The 23,941-nt window shown below is 30.0% G+C and overlaps 5 protein-coding genes across 6 annotated transcripts; 3 read left to right on the top strand and 2 right to left on the bottom strand.

The window, feature by feature from the left end:
* Positions 1–414: 414 nt before the first annotated feature.
* On the top strand, positions 415–1,610 carry LOC146888519 (salicylic acid-binding protein 2-like). The gene is made up of 3 exons (XM_085670195.1): positions 415–821; positions 959–1,078; positions 1,171–1,610. The coding sequence occupies exons 1-3, from the start codon at positions 450–452 to the stop codon at positions 1,453–1,455; spliced, it is 777 nt and encodes a 258-aa protein (XP_085526321.1). The 5' UTR covers positions 415–449; the 3' UTR covers positions 1,456–1,610.
* A 2,481-nt stretch (positions 1,611–4,091) lies between these two features.
* MES19 (methyl esterase 19) lies at positions 4,092–7,329 on the top strand. Its single transcript, XM_085670196.1, has 3 exons — positions 4,092–4,487; positions 6,709–6,834; positions 6,909–7,329. The coding sequence occupies exons 1-3, from the start codon at positions 4,377–4,379 to the stop codon at positions 7,182–7,184; spliced, it is 513 nt and encodes a 170-aa protein (XP_085526322.1). The 5' UTR covers positions 4,092–4,376; the 3' UTR covers positions 7,185–7,329.
* Positions 7,330–8,818: 1,489 nt separating this feature from the next.
* Positions 8,819–11,161, top strand: LOC146888518 (Pentatricopeptide repeat (PPR) superfamily protein). Its single transcript, XM_085670194.1, has one exon. The coding sequence runs from the start codon at positions 8,859–8,861 to the stop codon at positions 10,974–10,976; it is 2,118 nt and encodes a 705-aa protein (XP_085526320.1). The 5' UTR covers positions 8,819–8,858; the 3' UTR covers positions 10,977–11,161.
* Positions 11,162–12,211: 1,050 nt separating this feature from the next.
* Positions 12,212–16,646, bottom strand: LOC114173954 (hydroxyproline-rich glycoprotein family protein). Of its 2 annotated transcripts, none has more exons than XM_028058656.2 (6): positions 16,138–16,646; positions 15,877–15,991; positions 14,404–14,874; positions 13,405–13,903; positions 12,825–12,889; positions 12,212–12,680 (listed from the first exon to the last, which is right to left on the bottom strand). In XM_028058656.2, the coding sequence occupies exons 1-5, from the start codon at positions 16,398–16,400 to the stop codon at positions 12,840–12,842; spliced, it is 1,398 nt and encodes a 465-aa protein (XP_027914457.1). In that variant the 5' UTR covers positions 16,401–16,646; the 3' UTR covers positions 12,212–12,680; positions 12,825–12,839. The 2 variants fall into 2 exon arrangements, with proteins under 2 accessions (XP_027914457.1, XP_027914456.1); XM_028058655.2 differs by having other exon boundaries at positions 12,849–12,889; positions 16,138–16,642.
* Positions 16,647–18,724: 2,078 nt separating this feature from the next.
* On the bottom strand, positions 18,725–20,359 carry LOC114174077 (GDSL esterase/lipase At2g23540-like). Its single transcript, XM_028058825.2, has 5 exons — positions 20,062–20,359; positions 19,849–19,979; positions 19,510–19,758; positions 19,157–19,412; positions 18,725–19,068 (listed from the first exon to the last, which is right to left on the bottom strand). The coding sequence occupies exons 1-5, from the start codon at positions 20,318–20,320 to the stop codon at positions 18,839–18,841; spliced, it is 1,125 nt and encodes a 374-aa protein (XP_027914626.1). The 5' UTR covers positions 20,321–20,359; the 3' UTR covers positions 18,725–18,838.
* Between the last annotated feature and the right edge of the window lie 3,582 nt (positions 20,360–23,941).

Genomic DNA, 23,941 nt, shown 5'->3' with positions numbered 1-23,941 from the left:
TTATGATTTTTTTTAAATGATATATCTTGATACTTTTCCATCATCATATAATAATCATATAATAATATAAGACAATGATATTTTGACAATTTTCTTTTACAATAAGATGACATTTTTTAAATGATTCTGAAATATAAAAAAAATAAAAAAAAAACACTTATAAAATGCCACCTCAAATTATATATTAAAAAAAATTCAATTAAACAAATAAATACTTCGAAACTAAATTAAAAAATATAGTTAAAAAATGCAATTTAAAAGGTGATAAAACCTACAAACGAAGTTAACAATATAACAAAGCATGCTAATAAAAATTTGAATACAGAATGTAGTGGGATCCTACGGAAATGTCCATGAAAAAATTTCCTTGTCTCACTCATTTCATTTCTATTTCCTATATATATACACGTTATAGAGGAGAAGACCGAGGATAGCACTAGAAAGGCACAATGAGTGAGAATGAGAGTAAGAAAAAGCACTTTGTCCTGGTGCATGGTCTTGGCCATGGTGCCTGGTGCTGGTACAAGCTGAAGCCACTTTTGGCATATGATGGCCACAAAGTCACAGTTCTTGACCTTGCAGCTTCAGGCATAGATACACAAAAAATAGAAGACATAACTTTTTCTCAATATTCCAAACCTTTGTTGGATCTTTTGGCGTCTCTTCCTCCTACGGAAACAGTTGTCCTTGTGGGACATAGCTTCGGAGGGATCACCATAGCCCTTGCAATGGATAAATTCCCAGAAAAAGTATCTCTCGGAGTTTTTGTTGCAGCTTTTGCTCCTGATACCCACCACAAACCCTCCTATGTATTAGAAAAGGTATGTTTTTTTTTTAACTATATTAACATGCAATCATCTTTAATCTAGACAATTTTATTTAGTTTAATTATTTTTAGAGAATTAAAATAAAGTTGGGTAGGTTGTGAAATAGTTAATTAACGTTGTGGATGTGACAGTCGAAAGAGCCGGTTACTGGATGGATGGACTGCGAGATATCGAAGAATGGAAGCAAAACGACGTTGCTTTTTGGTCCTAAGTTTCTTTCCGCTGCGATGTATCAATTCTGCTCCGCTGAGGTAATCACAGACGCACAGACACATAAGACAAATGGTGGCATTGCACCAAAGCCAAACCCAATAGAATTTTAAAACGTTTTTCACTTTTGCAGGATCTGGAATTGGCCAAGACTCTGGTAAGAAAAGGATCACTCTTTGTTGAAGAACTTTCTGAGGCAAAAAATTTCTCCCAAGAGGGTTATGGGTCTGTCTCACATGCCTATATTGTCTTCAGTGAGGACTTTGGAATTCCAAAGGAGTATCAACAATGGATGATCCAGAATGCTGGAATTCATACTGTGAGGGAGATCAATGGAGCAGATCACATGGCTATGCTTGGTAAACCCGAGGATCTGTGTTCAACTCTTATCGAGATTGCTGATATTAAACACACTTGATTCTAATCTTTATTATCTTCGTGTTGGGGCATTCACCCTCATTGCAGATTTTGGTCCATAAAATTATATTTTTATGGTTATCCATTGTCTATTTCAAAAGATGATCACTATCTCGTGTTTTATTTCTTTATGAATAAAATTAATTATCTTCTGTATGTGCAAAGTGTTTGCACTTTGTGGAATAAAAAAGTGTTGTCTCTCAGAAAAACTAGTGTGCTATGATTAATGCAATCTATAAAGAGAGATGGATTAGACTTCTTTTGTTCTTTGGCTGAGATTTTAATCATTGTGCCTGTTGGCATGGCTGGTTAAAACACTGCAATATAGAATAATATAATCCAATACTTTTGATATAGTTTTAGCTGAAATAATTTGAGACCTTTTTTATTTTAGATATATAGCTCTGATTATTGAGTTAACGCCAGAATAAAAAATTGCTGAATCAAGCTCTGATTATTGAGTTAACGCCAGAATAAAAAATTGCTGAATCAAGTTGAAAAAAAAATATAAAATTAGAAAATGATAGACATGTTAAAATTGACCAAGACCCTATGCAAACCATGTATGATAAGGACGTTTTTTATGTTTTCTTTTTGGTTAAAATACTCGACCTATGAATTTCTTTGAAAATTTTAAGTAGGTATATATATATATATATATATATATATATATATATATATATATATATATATATATATATATATATATATATATATATATATATATATATATATATATATATATATATATATATATATATATATATATATATTTTGTAATGGAAAATTATGTTTTGATAAAGTTTTATTAACAAATTTTTGACAAAATATACGTGGTAATATTTTAATGGATGAAATAAATGTTTGATATGATTTGAAAAAAGAAAAAAAAATGTTTAGTGTGTGTTAAAAAGCAAATTTTGTCAAACTTTGTTAAAAAAAAAGTTTGTCAAAGAATCATAGTCCTATTGTAATTAATCTCAATTGAGTTTTTATTTACGAATATGTGATGTAATTTAATCATTTTTTATAGTACTATATTAATGACATTAATTTATGTATTATGTGTTAGTTTGTGATTTCTTTTATTTAAAAAGTAAATAAAAACTTGTAAGTTAGGATCGTGTCATGTGACAAGAGACAAGATAGTGTGAAAGAGACAACGTGTCATGTGGCAGAAAGAACTAAATTGTACCATATTTTCAAAATTAAAGTTCCAATAAGGACCAACTGATATTTTAAAAAAATAATGATTTTAAAAACAAAAAGATAATGCTTGTAATTTATTCACAATTTACTTTTTTTTATCCATTTAAATTTAATTTTGTAAAACAGCATTATTACATGGAAAGAGTTAAAAGTAATTATTGATGTTACTAAACTATTCATTTTTTTTAATCATGCTCTTAAAAAGATTGAATTAAGTTTATAATTTTTTAATTGATATATCTCATTACTTTTCCATCATCGTCATCATAATAATATATTCGATAGAATAAATCAATAAAAAAATAAATACTTAGAAATTAAATTAAAAAGTATAGTTTAAAAATATATTAAAAGGTGTCAAAACCTACAAAGGAAATTAATCATATTATTACATATAGCAAAGCTGGCTAAAAATGTATTGGAAATATAATTGTGACTTTAAATTATCATAAAACTAAAAAAGATTGAGTATCATATAAAGATGAAAGTCTGTAAACTCATTATTTTAACATTTTAGATTAGAGGAGTTTTTTAGGAATAATACGCAACATGATCTGCAATAGAAAAATCCACTAGTTACCCACTCCACTATCCATTGGTAACCATTTAAAAAATAAAAGTGGATAGCGAATATTAAAAAAAATATTTTATATATTTTTAAAATAAAATAACAAAAAATTATAAATTAAATTTTAATTTTAATTTTAATTTTAATTATAAATTTATTAAAACATATATTAAAATATAAATTAAATTTTAATATTTTGCAAGTAACGAATATTCACATGTATTAATAATATGATATCTACGACAAATTATTTATAAAAAAGTGTTAAAATACATGTTATTTATATCTTACGAATAATAAATACCTGATAATAATTATCTATCACGAATTTTATTCGTAAATATACATCAGTATTTTTTTCATTCTTAATAGTATCAATTCTATATGTGTGGTTAAACTTATATGTTATTGGTGGTGCATTTTTCAGATAATTCTCTCTCGCAAAGACCTATTAGAGTTAATGATCAGTCGTGCTGATCGACTAAGACGAGATTCGATATCAAAAATATTCATATACAGTAAAATATGGAAACGTGTCTCATTAATTTTACATCTCCACAATTATCTCTCTCAAAATATCCATTAAAATATAATAGAGAATATGATAATGATACTTTAACCCACTTTTTTGATTCATTTTTAATTCATCACTTTTATCATCTTTTGATCATCACATCACATCACATCACATCACTACAAAAAATTAAAATAGATAATCTAAAGATGATAAGACTGATAGGTTAAAAATGAGTCAAAAAAAATGGTTTAAAATTTTATTTTCTTGAAAAATATAGCGAAAATGTCCTTGAAATTTCCTCGTCTTATTTCATTTCTGTTTTTCTATATATCCGTCATAGAAGACCGAGGAAAGCACTAGAAAGACACGATGAGTGAGAATGAGAGAAAGAAAAAACACTTTGTCCTGGTGCATGGTCTTGGCCATGGTGCCTGGTGCTGGTACAAGCTCAAGCCACTCTTGGAATCAGCTGGCCACAAAGTCACAGTCCTTGACCTTGCAGCTTCAGGCATAGACACACAAAAAATAGAAGACAACTTTTTCTCAATATTCCAAACCTTTGTTGGATCTTTTGGCGTCTCTTCCTCCTACGGAAACAGTTGTTCTTGTGGGACATAGCTTGGGAGGGATGAACATAGCCCTTGCAATGGATAAATTCCCAGAAAAAGTATCTCTCGGAGTTTTTCTAGCAGCTTTTGCTCCTGATACCCACCACAAACCCTCCTATGTATTAGAAGAGGTATGTTCTTTTTCTTCTTCTTATTATTATTAAAAAGTAAATAAAAACCGGATTAGTTTAATTTTCCTTGCTCCCCATGAGAATATTCTCAAATCTTTTTCGATATTCATTCTGCATAGAAATTACAAACGGTACAAAATATATCTGTTACCAGCTAAGACATACTTTCTCATCGGTGTTCACCATTAAATTAAATAAATAGGTCCATCTTCCGTATTTATTTTTAGAAAAAAAGTTCATCATTATTTACATATTCAAATTTATATTAAATTTTTGTCTCATTTTATTCCCATCTCTTAATATATATATATATATATATATATATATATATATATATATATATATATATATATATATTCCCGCATCCATATTAGTATTACTCTATTATTTCAAAATCAATTAATTACTTTTTATAAAATAATATAAAATTAGGATAAAGAAAAAGATAATATTATAAAATATTCAATATTAAAAGAATTTTTTTTTAAATATCATATATTTAGAAATAAATAATAAGTGTACACATTTCAAATTAAAATATTAAATAAAATTTCATGAGAATCTTAACATTAATTTTTCATCCTTTGAATTTCAATATATGTTAAAGAAAAAATAAGTTTGACAATTACATTAAGTTATTATATTATAGTAAAAATTTATTTATACAATTTTAGTGATAAAATTATACAAAAAATCATTATTACACGTATGATAATGAGGTAGAAAATAAAAATTATTATATAAAAAATATCAAAGTAATATTTTACATGATAAAAATAAACAACAAATAAAAATACTATAAAAGATCAAATGTCTTAGAAATAATTTGAGAGACCATCGAACGAAATCGTATAAAGGAAAACAGATGTATAATTAAGGATATGATAAAATAAACTATGAAAAAAGACCTCAGAAATCTAAGAAAATCTTTAAAATATTAGCATGGTCGATGATTGACAGATAACGAAAATTATATTATTTTAGTGAAACAGAAAAAGTTAGTCAGATCTAAGGATGTCAACGGGGTGGATAGGATGCAGGTAGTAGTAGTTCTCTCGTATCCTACTCACTGGATAAATATCTGTCCCGTACACATACTCATATCTGTCGAGTATCCGTTATGCGGGTACCTGCGAATATTTATAAAAAATTTTAAAAAAAATATTTAACAACATATTTTAATCATAAATTCAAATAAAATACAATACATAACTTTCATAAATTTTAAACAAAGTCCAAATAACTCATTTATATAGTAAAAAATGAAAGTTTACGAAGAAATTATTTTTTAAAACTAATTGATAAAAAAACAACTCATTCAAAATCAATATGTTAATATTTTAATCATGTTTTTTTTTAATTTAAATTAAAGTATAGCGGGTATGGGTATCCACAGGTACGGATACTATGATACCCGTACCCACCTCGTTAACTTGCGGGGAATAAAAATAGTCGTACCTGTTACCCACAGGTATCCATTTACAATATTCATTTCCTACCCGTTACGAGTTTAATTCGCGGATACCCGCAGGTACGGATTTTTTTGACATCCTAGTCAGATCAAACAAAATTAATAATAATAAAATAAAGATAATAGATTTTTTATATAACCTAGTAAATGAAAGATTTATACTATCGTTGAACAATTAAATTGAGAGTGTTAAATTTTTCCATGTGAAAAGAAAATATACAATAAATGAACATATTAGAAAAGAGTATAAATATTAAAATGTGAGACATAACAAATATTTGATTGACATACAACATTTGAACATAATTGTATGAAGGTTGTCATAAGACAAAAAATATCTTTAGAGATGCGAATGAACTTCATGAAAACTTAAATAATTAGAAGAAAATAAAAAATAAAAAATGTGTAATATATATATATATATATATATATATATATATATATATATATATATATATATATATATATATATATATATAGGGATGAGGGACGAGGATTAAAATGGTTATTCACTCAATAATAGAACAATTACATTTTACAGTAACACATTTGTTTGGTTCCACACTTTAAACTCATCTTTAATCTACCTCCTTAAAGTTGGTAGGATAGAGAGTATGGATAACTAGTAGTATTGAATGTTCAAACATTGTTATCTTTACTCAATACCACAAAAATGACTCTTTCTATATCTTAATGAAAATCATCAAATTAAAGTTATGGTTAATTAATTAACGTTTTGGATGTGGACAGTTGACTAAGAGAGACCCAGCAAATGGATGGATGGACTGCGAGATATCGAATAGTGGAAGCAAAACGACGTTCCTTTTCGGTCCTCAGTTTTTGTCCACTACTCTCTATCAATTCTGCTCCACTGAGGTAGTCACAGACACAGAGACATAAGACAAATGGTGGCAATAGATTTTTAAAAGTTTTTGACTTTGATTTTGCAGGATCTGGAATTGGCCAAGACTTTGATAAGAAAAGGATCACTCTTTGCTGAAGAACTTTCTGAGGCAAAAAATTTCTCCCAAGAGGGTTATGGCTCCGTCTCACGTGCCTATATTGTCTTCAGTGAGGACTTGATAATTCCAAAGGAGTATCAACAATGGATGATCCAAAATGCTGGAATTCATGCTGTGTGGGAGATCAATGGAGCAGATCACATGGCTATGCTTGGAAAAACCAAGGATCTCTGTTCAACTCTTCTCGAGATTGCTCATAATTAAACACACTTAATTCTAATCTTATTATGGTCATTTTCGTGTTGGGGGCATTCACACTCATTGCAGATTTTGGTCCATTATCTATTTCAAAAGATTATCACTATCTCGTGTTTTATTTCTTTATGAATAAAATTAATTATCTTTTGTATGGGTAAGTGTTTGTACTTTGTGGAATAAAGTGTTGTCTCTCAGAAAAACTAGTGTGCTATGATTAATGCTATATATAAAAAGAGATCGAGTAGTTTGTTTTTTGGTTGAGATTTTGATCATTGTGTTTATCCGCATGACTGGTTTTAAAACACTGTAATATAGAATAATGTAATACAATAATTTTGATACATTTTTACCTGAAATAATTTGAGACCTTTTTGATTTTAGATATATATTTCTGATTATTGAATTAAGGCCAGAATAAAAAATCGCAGAATCAATTTGAAAAAGAAAATTACAAAATTAGAAAATGATAGACAAGTTATAATTGACCGAGACACTACGCAAATCAGGTCTGATAGATAATTGACCGAGATCATACGCAAATTAGAAAATGATGTTTTATTTTCCGCCCTTATTAAAATTTTGTCTTCGTTCATATAAATTTAAGAGTTAAATATATTTTCAAGTTTAAGTGAAATTTGAAATTAGTTTTTTATTGAAATTTTTAATCAATTTAGTCTTTTATTTTTAAAAATATTTAGATTTAGTCCTTTTAATCAAATTTTATTAAATTTATTTGAAGTTTCAAATGTGTTTTATAATAATATTTGTGTTAGCATTTAAGTGAAAATAGGTCAAACGAGGTAAACAATTCAAATATTATTATGAAATGCATTTAACAAAATCTGGTTAAAAGGACTAAATTCATCCATCTCTAAAGATGAAGGATTAAATTGGTCAAAAGTTTCAAAGAAGAACCAATTTCAAATTTCACTGAAACTTGAGGATCAAATATATATTTAACCCTAAATTTAAATATTAAACTCTTCTTCATCACATGTTTATAAAAGTATCATGTTAATTAGAGTTTTCTTTTAAACTATTAACGTAAAATATTATATTTTGACTAATAAAAAAGTTAAGATTAACGGAATAACATATTTAAGAATTAAATATGTTTATGGTTTTTAATTAAATTGATTTTATTTTTATATTAATTTGATCTTTTATTTTTTAAAATACAAAAAATTAATTACTTTTTATTTTAAAGTTAACGTTTAAAACAAAAAATAAATTTAACAAATTTTAGTTAAAATAATTGAATTTACATTTTTTAAGTTAAAGTTCTAGATTAAATTTATAATACTAATTTTAATTTTCACCGAAAATTAAATATAAAATCATTTTTAAGACTTACTTTTAAAGAATTTCTAACATTTTTAAGGTATTTTCTTATTATCATTTTTCTCACTAGAAAATTAAACTTTAATATTTTTTAAATAAAATGCCTTTAGTTAAAAATAATCTTGGGTCCCAACATAATTACTATTATTATAAATCTAAAACATAACTATTTGTTAAAATAGCGTCTATTTAACGTAAATATTGTCATTACAATACAATTTATATATTTAAAAACACTTATTTATTATAAAGTTTAGATATTAAAATAAACATCGTCCCTGTCCACAGTATAGAAACTAAAATACTTGTTGTGGCTGAGACATAGCATGCAACAATTACATGAGCAAAGTATGTTTTTGTGCAGCAGAGGGTCATGCTCTGTCTCTACTCCAAAAATGCACCACCGTCACCTCAATACGAGAGGCGCGTCAACTCCACGCCCTCATATTAACTACTACCACAGTCTTCAACTCCCAATCTCCGTTTATGTACAACAACATCCTCTCTATGTATGCGCGGTGTGGTTCACTCACAGACTCTCACCTTATGTTCGACAAAATGCCTCGCAGAACTGTTGTTTCCTACAACGCACTTCTTGCAGCCTATTCTCGAGCATCATCAAACCATGCCATTTCGGCTCTTGAACTGTATATCCAGATGGAAAATAAGGGTCTTAGACCCTCCAGTATGACTTTTACTAGCTTGCTGCAAGCATCTTCCTTGCTTCAACATTGGTGGTTTGGATCATCGCTTCATGCCAAGGGCTTCAAGTTGGGTTTGAATGATATTTGTGTCCAAACTTCTTTACTTAATATGTACTCAACTTGCGGGGATTTGAGCTCAGCTGAATTGGTTTTTGGGGATATGGTTGATAGAGATGATGTTGTTTGGAATTCTCTCATTGTGGGATATCTGAAGAATAATAAGATGGAGGAGGGGTTTTGGCTGTTTATTACTATGATGAGGGTTGGTTTTGTCCCAACCCAGTTCACGTATTGTATGGTTTTGAATGCCTGTAGTCATCTGAAGGATTATCGCTCTGGTAGATTGATTCATGCCCATGTGATTGTTAGGAATGTGCCGGTGGATTTACATTTACAAAATGCTCTTGTAGATATGTACTGCAACGTTGGCAATACGCGAACAGCTTATGAGATTTTAAGTAGAATGGAATGCCCGGATTTAGTTTCTTGGAACTCGATGATTGCTGGGTATTCTGAGAATGAGGATGGAGAGAATGCGATGAATTTGTTTGTTCAATTGCGAGAAATGTGTTTTCCTAAACCAGATGACTATACCTATGCTAGCATTATTTCAGCAACTGGCGCATTCCCATCTTCCAGTTATGGAAAATCTCTTCATGCTGAAGTTATTAAAATGGGATTTGAGAGAAGCATGTTTGTAGGAAGCACTCTAGTGTCTATGTATTTCAAAAATCATGAAAGTGAAGCTGCTCGGCGAGTATTTTATGCAATATCAGTGAAGGATGCTATTCTCTGGACGGAAATGATCACTGGTTATTCTAAAACGACCGATGGAATTAAGGCAATTAGATGCTTTTTCGAAATGGTTCATGAAGGCCACGGGGTTGATGACTATGTTCTCAGTGGAGTTTTAGGTGCATGTGCTGATCTTGCACTTTCAAGACAAGGTGAAATAATTCATTGCTATGCTGTTAAAGTGGGGTATGAGGTTGAAATGTCTGTTTCTGGGAGTCTAATTGATATGTATGCAAAAAATGGTAGCCTTGAAGCTGCATATTTGGTATTTTCCCAAGTTTCAGACCCAGATTTGAAGTGTTGGAACTCCATGCTTGGTGGATATAGTCACCATGGAATGGTCGAGGAGGCACTGAAACTTTTTGAGGAGATTCTCAAACAAGGTCTGGTTCCCGATCAAGTGACATTCTTGTCTTTATTGTCTGGTTGCAGCCACCGTAGGTTGGTTGAGCAAGGAAAATTTCTCTGGAATTATATGAACCGCATTGGCTTGATTCCAGGGCCTAAGCACTACTCTTGCATGGTAAATTTGTTGAGTCGAGCAGCATTACTGGAAGAGGCGGAAGAAATTATCAATAAGTCACCTTATATGGAAGATAATCTAGAACTATGGAGAACTTTGTTAAGTGCTTGTGTTATAAATAAAAATTTTAAAGTGGGAATTCATGCAGCAGAGGAAGTTTTGAGATTGAAAGCAGAAGATGGTCCAACGCTTGTTTTGCTTTCTAATCTTTATGCTGCTGCAAGGAGATGGGATAAAGTTGCAGAAATAAGAAGAAATATGAGGGGATCGATGCTGGAGAAAGATCCAGGGTTGAGTTGGATTGAGGCCAAGAATGACATTCATGTGTTCTCTTCCGGAGATCATTCACACCCTGAGGCTGATGAGGTGCAGGCTGAGTTGCATAGGCTAAAAAGAAATATGATTAGAACAGGAAATGATGGCAGAGAGACATAAAATGCACGTTATGTAAGTTACAGAGACTGAGCTTATGCTCTAGCGATAATTCGAAGAAAATTAAGTAGAAGTTTTAGAGGAAGTAGATAATGATTAAACCGCTGTGGACAGGGATGATGGATTGTAATTTCTCCATCTTCTCTTTGTATTCAGGAAGTTTTATAATATTCTTCTCTAAATCAAAATATTTGTTCAATGCACTAATACAATAATATATTTGTTAATTAAATTCTCATTTAATTGAAAATAAATCTCTTGGCCACAATGTGGAGGATTATATTTAACCATCGTCTCCAATGAAAGAGTTCAGCAAAATAGTTTTTGTATTTATATATTTTACTAATAATGTTTATAGACTAATTACAAATATTTGAAAGAGTATTTGGCATGATTTCTAATACTTAAAAAATATTTATATAATTTTTACTTTAGGGACTATTCAGAAAGAGGAAAGTATTTTCAAAATTAAATTGAGAGTTTATTGGAATATTTACGTATACAGAAGTTTGCAGTGTTACTAATACTATATTATAATCTTATTGTACAGAAAATCCTTGCTGTTTTCTATATTTCAAGCATCCGCCAAAAGTTGTTATATATGAAAAGTGTATTTATTTTGCTATGCAAAACGATGAAATAAAAGTGATATCTCGATGGTAACTCATTTCCATTTGATCGATTTAATTTGTATTTTAAGAGAAAATATTAGATTTTCCGTTTAGGAATATAACTCTTAAAATGTAGTGCTATTTTATTGTGAATCATTAAGTCCAAAAATCATTAACAAGACCTCTATAATGTAAGCATACTCTTAATGAGTAGAAACGGAGATGACAGTGTTAAATACTCTGCAAGACTCGATCCTCTGGAATTTACACATTCAAAAAGAGTATTTTGAAGGACAAATTTATTTTTGTGTTGCGCTTATGCGTATAAAACCTAGTTATCTTGAACCTTTACTTTTAAGTATCCAGCCAAAACCTTATTATTTTCCTTTTTTAAATGATGTATTTAATACGTTTTGAACTCGTCATAAAAAGCAAATTTCTTCACTTGTTTTTCTCCTTCTAATTCATTGTATGCGTTTGATTTCTTATAATAACGAATTTCGTTATTAAAGATTTAGTGCACTAACCACCAAATTACATCAATACAAATTAACAATTTAAAAGTACTAAAGGTATCAGTAGTGTGTGTGTTTGTCTCGAGCTTTAAATAGTGAAAAAGTCTGGGTGTTTTAAAGTTCAATTACTCCAAGTTTACATTAATATATCAGTAAAATGTATCCAAACATCTTCCAAGCAGTTGGTATCTTTTACAACAGCGAGGGATGTATCAAACTCAACCTGTAACCAGGAAGAAAGCAAAGCTACAACATATAGCATTCAAAACCATCTAACCTATATTAATCTACAATGTTAAAGAAAATGGGTCAACGGTAACTAAAAGAAAATACCTAATGGAAGAACTCAATGGACTTAAACAGGGCCGAATCCAAATGTCCACGATACGTACCAGTGCCCTCAATGCGACATCTACATTCCAATTCAGAGCAAAAACCATTTAAGACCGTCTAATAAGGAAAGATCATTGCTTCGAGCAAGTACATTGCATAGTTGTTCGGCAACAGGAAAGGTTCCAATCAACTTTATACTTTCAGATTTATCAGCGTCGAGCAGTTCTTGATTTCGCCCGTGGATTTTTCTGCAGGAACATCATAGAAATGAAGATTCAGAAGAAGCAATCATACAAAGCACAAAATTCACAATGCTTAGTCTATTAAGAGCGACAAGACACGACATACTAGGATTGTTTTAAATAGTTAACAGAAATAGTCTACAAACGTGCCAGTAAGGATAAAATTTATTTTACCGATCCAGGTCCAAAGCTAGCCCCAGATCCTGTTGCAGCGCCTGGAAAGAAAACCGAGCGAATGGTTAATTTCATTTGACAATAGAATTAAGGATAATCAAACCCCAAACACCTCCCCTATTCTATATTTCCTTCTACTTTTCTCCAAAAACATGAAATTGACTATGAATGTTCAAATTTCTAGGGGACAAAAGACTAGTTAATGGATCCTGGTTCCATCCTCTTTCTCTCTAGCGGTCAAGTAAAACAATAGGATGTTCAATAATTTCAAACAGATTTCCGAAGCCGGAACATGTCAGCTTAACCGACACTCGCTACTCCCACTAACCTCAGTTGAAACTTAAGATCTTAAACCTCACCCTTTACCATCATTTCTTTAATTTCCCAATAAACCCTAATTTTTACCTTTTAAGTCCTGTGTTCTGTGGTCCAACATCACCCTAAACTTTGAAATTATGATTACCAAAACGTTTTTCTATCTAAAAACAACTATGTAGTCTATCAACACTTGAAAATAGGATGACTATTATTAAGAAATATAACCCGAAAACAGTACCTGAACCAAATGGAGTTGAAAAGAGTGTATTTGTAGCTGGGGTTGAACTAAACAATGGAGTGGTATTACCGAACAGAGAGGGAGTTGATGCCACTCCAGGTACAGATGTTGCAGAACCAAAAAGTGAGGTTTGAGGTCCTGGGGCAGGAGTTGGTGTTGTAAATAGAGATGACAACGCAGAAGACGATGGAGCAGAGGATGGTGTACTAAAAAGAGAGAATCCACTTCCTGATGACAAAGATGTAGTTGCTGCAGATGTCTGTGGGGCAGGCAATGCTGCTTGAGTCCCTGAACTGGAAAACAACCCAGCAACTTGAGTTGAGGGTTGTGGATTTGCAGGTAAATGCAATGTTGGATGAACTCTTTTTGAGGCAGCTTCTTGTCTTGCAGTTTCTCGCCGATCTGCCTCCAAAAACGGGTCATTCACCTCCCCCCGGCGACGCTGATCAGCTAGGTATGATGATTTCATAGATTCAATGTACTGATGAATGCTCTCCACCTGAATAGACATTATTTAAAAATTGGTTATCATTGCTGTAAATGAGAATTGGTAACATTATAGGGAATGATTTTATATATGCATGAGAACCCTTTTAGCAAAAGTGTCGACTGTACATTTATCATCATCACTAATACAAAAGCTTTTGGCTTTTCATTCATTACAATAAGCAGAAAATGGAGCACGGTACCATAGTAGTTCCATATGAAATATAGAAAATGATAACAAATTTGAAGTACTAGAGAAGCATAAATATGGACGAGGTGAATGACCTAAATAGACTCTTTAAAATGAGATCGCAATTTAACATGAACCAACAACACATACACGTAATAGAATATGATAAAAATTAAGAAAGAGAAATGTGATAAAAAAATAAAAAATAAAGAGTTCTACCATCATTAAATTTTGGAAGTCACATTTTATGAATAAGTAAATTTTAATTCAGACGGTTCAATACAAAGTTTATGTGATATTAGTTAAAAGAGCAATCGATCTACCTTCGCAGCCACATGAACAAAAAAGTCATGCACATTTGTCATGACCTTGGGAAGAGATTGCAGTAATGAGGATCCGTTACTGGAAGCATTTCTCTCAGAGTCCAAAAGAAGCAGCTGCTCCAACTCTTCAATCCACTGATGGCACTCGCCAAGATACTTCTCAAATCTTAAAATTGTTTGCTGTAAAAATGGCGATGGTTTCTTTGGAAGACCACTGTAGAAATCAAAAACAGGCACTATAGATGCATTTATCGGTTGGCCACTTGAGCCAGGTGCTATAGTCGCTCCAGGAGTCTGTGATGGGGCAGTGGCACTTGATGAACCCCCACTGGGATGAAGGAACCTGGGGCGTAGTAACATAAAGGAACGAACAGCAACCTCTGTGTTGCGTAGCATTTCCTTAACAGTGGACATCAGTTCCTGCAGCAAAGCTTTTTGTCGCTCCATGCCAGTGCTAATTCCACCAAGTTCCTATCAAACATCACAAGGAAGAAAAAAAAAAACATTGGTTCATGAATAGATTACATTAAGCAATGAGCACAATGTTGCGAGAGAAGGAAGCAGTTAACCATCTCAGCATTAGTGATAGTTCTTGGTCATATAAAAAAGTTGACTAACCATTTGAAAAGTACATAGTAGGAATGGAAAAATGGATTTAAAATTGACTTAGCACACGTCATAAGAAGAATGCATACTTTAATATTTCTCAAAATAGGTTAGCATGTTCCTGCAAAAATTGCAACTGCAACATGAGTTGGATTACCTACAATTTAAAACAACCCATTTATAAAGGTTAAAATACCTAAAACTTTCACAACCAATATTTGACAAACAGAATAAATGAAAAACTCCCAGACTTTTTTGTGTTTTTGAGGTCACAATGTGACATGCTCTCATTGAAAAATAGAGCAACCACATAATCCAAGTGTCAACAATCAACTGATTTTGCCACAACTTCTTTAGACTTAGTGTTGCAACTGTTAACAAATAAACTTCTTTCCCACTTTACTTTGCAAACAACAAACAATGAAAATTTAAATTTCTTATAGAAGTCAGCTAAGGATGGTCATGTTAGTTCTGTCCACAGGATAGTAACAGAAATGCCAGTAGCATTAGGCCTTGCTTTTAGTAAAAACAGATACTCCATTAATTGTCAACTCAAAACACTACTACTAAAATACAAACTACAATAAAACCAGAAGCATTAGGCCCTGCTTTTAGTAAAAACAGATACTCCATTAATTCTCAACTTAACACTAATAAAACATAAACTACAATAAAACCAGTCAAATTATATCAGATATGCGTCAACTAGAAACATCAATCTACTTCTTTTTCTCTTGCAAGGAGGAGACTGTCATTTTACCACAAGTTCTACCACCGAAGAAACAACACTTTACTTCAAAAAATATATATATTACATAACAAGAATTTACAGCCAAATAATAATCAACAAGAGCATAAAGGGAGCACCTGAACAATATGGCCCGCGTCAAGCTCAAAGCCATCGTTGGAAACGGAAGAATCATAAAGACGACTACACTGATCTAGTCTCTGGCTTTCATCCCTATACTCCAATATCCGCTCCCTAAGTAACAGATAACAGGTAATTAAGCAACTAAAGGTCGAAGCAATAAACACATTTTAACCACTAAACACAAAACCCTCTTCTCTCTCTCTCTCTCTCTCATTTTTACAGAAACATTGAGGAAAAATGGTGAAATTAAAGCATACTCGATCTGAAGGAGAATCTTCTGGGAGTCAGGATGTAGATCCGCCCAATTGGTACTATAACTAGCGGGTGTTTTATCGTTAGTGAACAAAAACAACTGCTGTTGCGGCTGCTGCGGCTGCTGCTGTTGTGGTTGAAACTGCTGCTGCTGATGCTGCTGATGCTGCTGCTGCTGCGTAAGGAACAAACTAGTTTGCTGTGGTTGAAAAGGAGACTGCTGCGGTTGCTGTTGCTGCTGCGGCGTGGCGAACAACGAAAATGACATTTTTGTGTTGTGAGTGTTATTATCGAACTGAAGAAAACACTTCCTTAAACCCTAGGCGACGACACATGCACGGGAATTTGGGGGGGAGTTTTAATTGAATTTTTCTTGCGCAAGTTTCAATTTCATATTCACATGGCTTGAATTGAATTGAATTGAAATGAGTTGTGTTGAGAGAGGGTTAGTGAGGAGAATCAGAATCTTTCTCAACTCTCAAATTACGCTCCGCAACACACCTCATATCAATTACTTTGATTTGGTTTCCGGTGCAACTAAGGCCCAACGTGTCTTGGCCCTTTCAAAACTCCACGCTACATGGTCCATGTAATAAAAAAAATAAAAACCTTAAATCTCCATACAAAAATTTAACATGTAAATATTAAAACAAATCATTTTCTATCTTATACCCTAAATATATATATATATATATTAAGGAATTTAAAATAAAAAAAAAAAATTTCCTGTCTAGTAAAGCTTTTATTTTGAGTACTCTTAACTATATACTCAATGTATATAATATATATATATATATATATATATATATATATATATATATATATATATATATATATTATTACTTTTTCTTTTTCTGTACACGAGCAAATCTTCTTTGTATAATCTTGTTTCTCTCAAGTTGTTTTACTTATTATTCTTGTCTTTTTCATTTCCGTCGGTGTATTAAAAACTGAAAAAAAAAAAAAACTTATAGAAGCTGCAGAGTTACTGATTAAATATTTTATCTATTTTATCCATAAAAAAAAGGCTGAACCAATACCGTAAAAAGACGAAATATCTACGGCTGCCTATTTCATTTCATTTTAATATATAAATTGAATTTAAATTAATAATATTTTAAATTGTTTATTTTTAAATAATTTATTAAATTTTACTTTTCTTCTTTAGTATTAGATATTCCAACATTAACTTTCGTACCTTATTCACAATACATACATTTAAGAATTTGTATACTAAATACCGATTCAAAATTTCAAAAAATAAAAATGCAATAATTCATAGGTATTTAATTTAGATTTATCAAAATTTTACTTCAAACATATTCATTTCCTCGAAAACCTCAAACAAACAAATTTAGATTAATTTTGCATATCTCATAATACTGAGGTTTATTATAAGCCTAAATTAATTAAAATTCATCTTTATAAGTATAATCTCATATGGAAACGCAAAATCTAATTCATGCAGGCAAAAAAAAAAAAAAACCACTAAAAATAACTACTTTTTCAAATTTGTGGAGCTTACTTAGTACTCTTCTTGTTTTCGTATTTCCCATCACTTGAGCTGTGATTTTTTTTTAAACACTCAACGTTTTAACATTTTATTGATAATCAAATAAAGCTGACTGTATCTTTAATTCTCTTTTCTATTTCAAGGCATTACTAGCAAGTAGAGTATAAAAAATGTCTCAATTGAATTTCATGAACGCGAAAAATAAGTACCGTTTATTATTTTCTTTTTATATAGATTCATTTAATTCCAGAAGCATTAATGGAGAAAAATATCATTCACAGCTAATTAGCTTGAATATATTTTTAACCACGACAATTAACAAAGTTTTTATTGAATTAAATATTATTTCGATCTTTAATACTACTAAACACTAACTTCAAAATATTAATTTAAATTCCAAAAAGTAAAACAAAAGTTATAGAGATTAAAATTAAAATCTAATTATTTACTACGATTAAAAACCGAATTATCAAATTTTAGACAAATAAAAGAAAAATAAATAATAAATAAATGGACTCATGCTATGCAAACAAAAAAGTGTTTTTAAATTAATATTTATAAAATACAAATTTATTTTTTAACAAATTTTCGTCAACAAACTCTTGAAAATACATACCTGTCAGCACCTTAGATGAAAGAAAATTTTGATATGATATGAGAGGAAAAAGAAAAGTTTGGTGTGGGATTAAAAATAAACTTCATCAAACTTTATAAAAACAAGTTTATCAAAAATGTCACAGTAGTTATGAAATTTAAGGTGCAAGAAGTTGTTGAACAAAATTGCTTCCTGGTGTCTCTATATCTGTCACTAAACCGCCTCCATCTACCCACAACAAAAATGAAATCCTTCTTACGCACTTCAAACTTGGAGTTAGTTTCTTTGTTTGAGCCGGGGCGTAGGAAAGTCAAAGACCAAAATCAAACATAAACGGGACATAAGACAAAAATCATGTTTGATTATCGAACTTAAACCGTCAAAAACCAATGACTAACGTCTTTCTTTACAACCACACATCAATTACTTAATTCACTCACTAAGTTAAAATACTTTTTAATAGTTTATATTTTCCGACGTGACGTGATTCTGAAATTACAAGCACATTAAAATTAAAATTGAGATTACACTGCAATGAAAAAACATGGCTTGAAGCATATTTTTGACAGTTAAGGGAAGGAAATGAATTAGTGTATGATCAAAGATCTATAAGCTGTCTAAGATTGATTGGAGATATGTATCTCTTGTCTCCATTAATAAGCTGTTTGGCAAGTATTACGTTGGCTGCTTCACTTGGGTGATACTGATCCCAGAAAACGTGTTTTTCCCTATCTGAACACAAACTAGATGTTGGTACACAAGGGATTATCCCTGCAACTTGACCCCCACTTCCAATTCCACAACATCCTCTACTTGCTGTCGTAAATCCTGCAAACCAAATATTATTATAAACATGTTTCTCATGTAAGTTATCCATGTAATGCACAGTGATTGATTTCGAATACTAAATTATTACCATATTTACGATAATTTACGATCAGTTCCGACACCAAATCATACACATTAGCGAGCACGAAGGTAGCTCCGGGGAGGTTGTCGTTTAGCTCAGCAACCAAATCCTTCAATCGACCATTGTACTGGGTTGCAAGGTTATTAGCCAAATCCACACAATCTTCATCGTTCAGCTCGTTTAAAATCCTCTGGTAAGGTATGCATCCTATTGGCCCAACGTTGCTGATCACAAATTTCCGACCATCCAGTTGGTAAAGTCTCTATCATAATATCATAAAATCATAAAATCATGTTAGCTTTTACGTGTTTCAAAAGATATAACATTTCAATTACTTCATTTTAGGTTAAGGTTGTTACGTAAAGTTGGATCCTGAAATGATTGATCATGTCGTCGACGAAAGCATCGGGGTTTTGAGAAACTCTCACTCCGGAGGATACAAAGGGAAGAAGATAATTGTTTAAGAAATCGTTGGACCCAACGATGACGGAGAACAAGGATTTCTTCATTAGGTAATCTCTCGCCTCCGATTCGCCAAGCAACTTCTTAATCTGTTGTCTTGTTTTGTTGAAGTAATCAATTTGAATATCCATTCCGAGCCTATTCGTCTGAAAAACAAATTAATGCAACGTAACGTAGAATAACTATCATGCGTAATACACGAAAGCATCAGAGTTAAAAAAATAAAAAATACTCACGAATAAGCTTCCTGTTGCATTTAGAATGCCTCCTCCTCCTGAAGCATAGTTGACTCCATTGAGTATGGTTTTCCCAGTTGTGTTTGGTGCCAAATATGGAGCTGCATAATTTGCTTGTCCCAATTCCTCTCCTAAGAAGGTTGAAGAGTCAATGAAAAAACAGAAATCAAATGTTACAAAAGAAAAGGTTTGTGACAGAAAATAAAATGTTACCTACAATATCACCAATGGTTCTTCCATTGGTGAAACGACCAGTTGGATTTCCTCCAGAGGCCTTGAAATCGATTCCATTGGGGGGAACGTTTGCCTTGGAAAGAGTTGAAAGATAGTTGTTGTTTCCTGCATCTACCAAGGAGTCCCCAAAGATGAAAGAAGCTGCTAACTTACCATTCTGAGCAGCAACATTTCCATGAAACCTCAGATTCACAAGCAAAAGCAAAAGAGCAAAGGTTGTATGATATTTCAACGCCATAGCCTAATTTATGTTTCACCACTTGTTGTGACGTAAAGAACTGAGGCAAACGAATGCTTATATTGTATATGGTTTGATCACTTTTATGAAGAAGTTGACAGTTTGAACAAAAAATTTCATGTGGTAGGTCATCAACATATAAAGTATAGTTGTGCGATTGAAAGTCACAGGGTGGCATAAATGGTGATGACGTAGAGAAGGTGACAGTGTTGGCGAAGAAGATTGTAGGGATTAATTAGATTAGGTGTTGTTTGGTGACCATAACAAAAAACAAGGTTACACTGAAGATTTATAAGCGATGTGCCTATAGTATTTACGCTCCATCTGTATCCAACAACTTAATAGGACTTACTAGACACACTATATTAAGCAGTAAGACAGTGTATAAAATTGACCGTGTAGTTTTTTTTTATTACAGTCATAACTTAAGTCACGTACCATCATATTGATTTTCTTAATAAAATTTAATATATTTAAATAATACTTTATTTTAAATTATATTTTTAATATTGCGATGCGATGCCTTTTTACTATAAAATTATTTAAAATCAGACGGTATATACAATTCATAATATTTCTTTTTCAATTTAACCAACCACCGTACAAATATTTCGTAACACCAGTGTAATTTTGCTTGTGCATCTGCTTAGACTAGGCCTTGCACAATTTTTTTTAATTCTTCGTTGCATAAGTCACAAAAGAAAAGAGGTGAGACAAAAAAAAATCTATTTGATACGAAGGATCATGTTAAACTTTATTTGGATGAGAAACAATAAATTGCACTTTTCTCTGTGTTATTTTTTAGAAATTACGTTGGATAGTGTTTAATTATCTGTCTTCATAAAATATCTAATTAATTTTTACATATAATGCCGTACAAGGCCCTAGTCCAAATGTTGTATACAGGGTAAATAGAAAATTTAATATATAATTATTCTTAAAAAAAATCATTTACAAATATTTTAAAATAGAAAAATTAAGTGTGCTTAAAAAGGTGAGTGTGTGTGACGTTTATTATTTTATCTTCAAAATTAATTTACAATATTTTAAAATGGAAAAATGTAAGTGAGTCTTAAAAGTGTGTGTTGATTTATTCCATAAACTATTTGATTTAAAAATTTAATTTTTACATTTGAATTTCCGAAAAAAAAAAAGGTACATCACGAAATTTTGATTATAAATGGAATTTCAACTTGATTAATTTTACCAGTATATTATTAATATAAATATGCTATATAATTTAAAAGTTATTGAATAAATTTTTGGAGTAATTAAATTTTAAAATTAACATATTAAATTTAAGGAACACCTAAAACATTCGCATTAAAAGACAATAAAACTATAAAAAAAAAATACAAAACTGATGCTACAAAAATACATATAGTTTCTTTTTTTCATTTCATTTCTAATTATAAAAACATATTTTTAGATTCAGAATAATCTAATAAATTTGCAGCTTTAAATGTTAAATTTTTTAGTAAGAAAAATTTTGAAAAACACCAAGGTTGTGTTTGCTTTCAAGGATATTTGAGGGATAATAAGTAGATGGAGTTGAGAGGATGGAAAGAGGAAAGTGTGAAATTGTTTGTTTTAAGAGATGAAGAGGTGAAAGTAAAGAGATTTGAATGTAAAGTTTGTGAAAGTTTGTGAACGATTTGATGAATGTGATAAATATATAATAAGGATAATTATATCTTGACCTACTATATATTAACTCATCACTTTAATACTCTTAGATCATTATATCACACAACTAAAAAAATCAAAATAGATAATTGAAATGGTGGGTTAATAGTGAGTCAAAACAAGTAGGTCAAAATATCATTATTCATAAAATAATATTTTAATAGATAAAATTGTTAGATTACAGTTTTACCCCTATAGTTAAAATTAATATAAAATAAAATATAATTATTATTATTAGTTTTAGTATTATTATTATTAGTTTTATTAATTATTATTATTATTATTATATTAATATTATTAGTTTTAATAATATTATTATATTAATAATGTTATTATAATTATAATTAATATTACTACTATTATTATTATTAATTATCCACAAGATTTAATAACAATAATAATTATTAATTTTTTATAATATTTTTAATTATTAATTTGTGCATGTCATATTTAAATAATAATATTTTTATAACTAAATAAATTCTTGCATAAGTTCATAACATAAGATCGAAAAAAAGAAATAATTCAAACAACATTGAAAGTACATTGATTGAAAGTTCATAATTGAAATAACAATACTTGAATAACTTTAATTGAAATAATAATACTTGTCTCTTAAGACAGATTGTTGCATAAGAAGTCATGTCCAATTGGATTGATAGCAACTCAAACTGTGATTTTAAAGTACCATTGCAGTAAATTTAGATTCTACCATTCACATTTAATGATATGATAAAAAAAACACTGAGACAGCAATAAAAATAAATAAAGAAATAAATATAACAAGAAGTTTTTAGACTTAAAATAAATAATTTTTAAAATATCTTCATTGATTAATATGAAAAATAAAAAAAGTGAGACAGGAATACAAACAAATAAAGAAATAAATATAACAAAAAGTTTTTAGACTCAAAATAAATAATTTTTAAAATATCTTCATTGATTCTAAAATATGATTTCAGTAAAACTATATTCTAACATTCACATTTTAATGAATATGATAATAAAAAAGTGAGACATATTATGAATAAAAACAAAGAAACAAATATAACAATAAATAGGATTAAAAATATGTATAGATTTCTTCAAGTACAGAAAAAACAAGTTGATATATGACTACAAATAAATTAATAAATTAGGCAATAACTAATTTGTTAGTCCCGTAATATTAAATATGTTGTCTACTCTTTCAACTTTTTTTTCTTAACCAAATATATTAACTTAGTTGACAGCAAATGAAGAACGAAACGAGGTGTCGATAGATAAACTCATAAACAGCAAAAAAAAAAAAAATATATATATATATATATATATATATATATATAATATATTAGGTCTCTAATCAATTCTAGAAAGAAAGTAAATAATATTTAAAACAATCAACCCACCTACTTCAACAAAGACAAAAAAACAAGGTAACTGAGTAAAGTACCTTTACTTATTGAAGATGCAAAAACAAATGGAGACCGAGTAAAGATTGGCGGTAGACTTTCGATAAAAAAATTTGAGTGTCAAATTGGATTTTTATATATAAATTACTTTTTATAATTAAAATTTTTATTTAAATATTTATATTTTCATAAAGTGATTTTTTTTATGTATTTTTCACTTTATAATATTTATAATTCATTGAATTATTGTAACAAGGGCATTATAATTTTTACTCCAATTGAAGGTTAGTCAACTAATTCATCATGTGTAATTCATAATGTAGTTCAAGATACATCTATAAAATTTTACAAAGTCTACCATATGTAGAAAAACATAAAACTTCTAAATTTCATAATTTAAGTTATACTAATTTTGGGAAAAATATAATTAGAGTTGGTGTCAACTTTATAAAAGAATTCATACAATCATAATTAGGCATACTAATTCGGGAAAGATTTGATTAGAGAAAAACATCACTAATAGGATAATCATGAATACATAAAT

The sequence above is a fragment of the Vigna unguiculata genome, chromosome 2 (assembly GCF_037176805.1).
Source record: "Vigna unguiculata cultivar grain cowpea cultivar isolate G323 ecotype 2 chromosome 2, ASM3717680v1, whole genome shotgun sequence".
Lineage (NCBI taxonomy): Eukaryota > Viridiplantae > Streptophyta > Magnoliopsida > Fabales > Fabaceae > Vigna > Vigna unguiculata.
This window is presented reverse-complemented; position numbering and strand designations above follow the sequence as displayed.

Coding starts and splice junctions, on each gene's coding strand:
- LOC146888518 (XM_085670194.1), top strand. CDS start 8,859: ATGAGCAAAGTATGTTTTTGTGCAGCAGAGGGTCATGCTCTGTCTCTA.
- LOC146888519 (XM_085670195.1), top strand. CDS start 450: ATGAGTGAGAATGAGAGTAAGAAAAAGCACTTTGTCCTGGTGCATGGT. Junction 822..958: donor CCTCCTATGTATTAGAAAAG/GTATGTTTTTTT, acceptor TGGATGTGACAG/TCGAAAGAGCCGGTTACTGG. Junction 1,079..1,170: donor ATCAATTCTGCTCCGCTGAG/GTAATCACAGAC, acceptor TCACTTTTGCAG/GATCTGGAATTGGCCAAGAC.
- LOC114173954 (XM_028058655.2), bottom strand. CDS start 16,400: ATGTCATTTTCGTTGTTCGCCACGCCGCAGCAGCAACAGCAACCGCAG. Junction 15,992..16,137: donor AAGATTCTCCTTCAGATCGA/GTATGCTTTAAT, acceptor TCTGTTACTTAG/GGAGCGGATATTGGAGTATA. Junction 13,904..14,403: donor TTGTTCATGTGGCTGCGAAG/GTAGATCGATTG, acceptor ATGTCTATTCAG/GTGGAGAGCATTCATCAGTA.
- LOC114174077 (XM_028058825.2), bottom strand. CDS start 20,320: ATGGCGTTGAAATATCATACAACCTTTGCTCTTTTGCTTTTGCTTGTG. Junction 19,980..20,061: donor AACCATTGGTGATATTGTAG/GTAACATTTTAT, acceptor CAACCTTCTTAG/GAGAGGAATTGGGACAAGCA. Junction 19,069..19,156: donor CGTAAATTATCGTAAATATG/GTAATAATTTAG, acceptor TTTGGTTTGCAG/GATTTACGACAGCAAGTAGA.
- MES19 (XM_085670196.1), top strand. CDS start 4,377: ATGAACATAGCCCTTGCAATGGATAAATTCCCAGAAAAAGTATCTCTC. Junction 4,488..6,708: donor CCTCCTATGTATTAGAAGAG/GTATGTTCTTTT, acceptor GGATGTGGACAG/TTGACTAAGAGAGACCCAGC. Junction 6,835..6,908: donor ATCAATTCTGCTCCACTGAG/GTAGTCACAGAC, acceptor TTGATTTTGCAG/GATCTGGAATTGGCCAAGAC.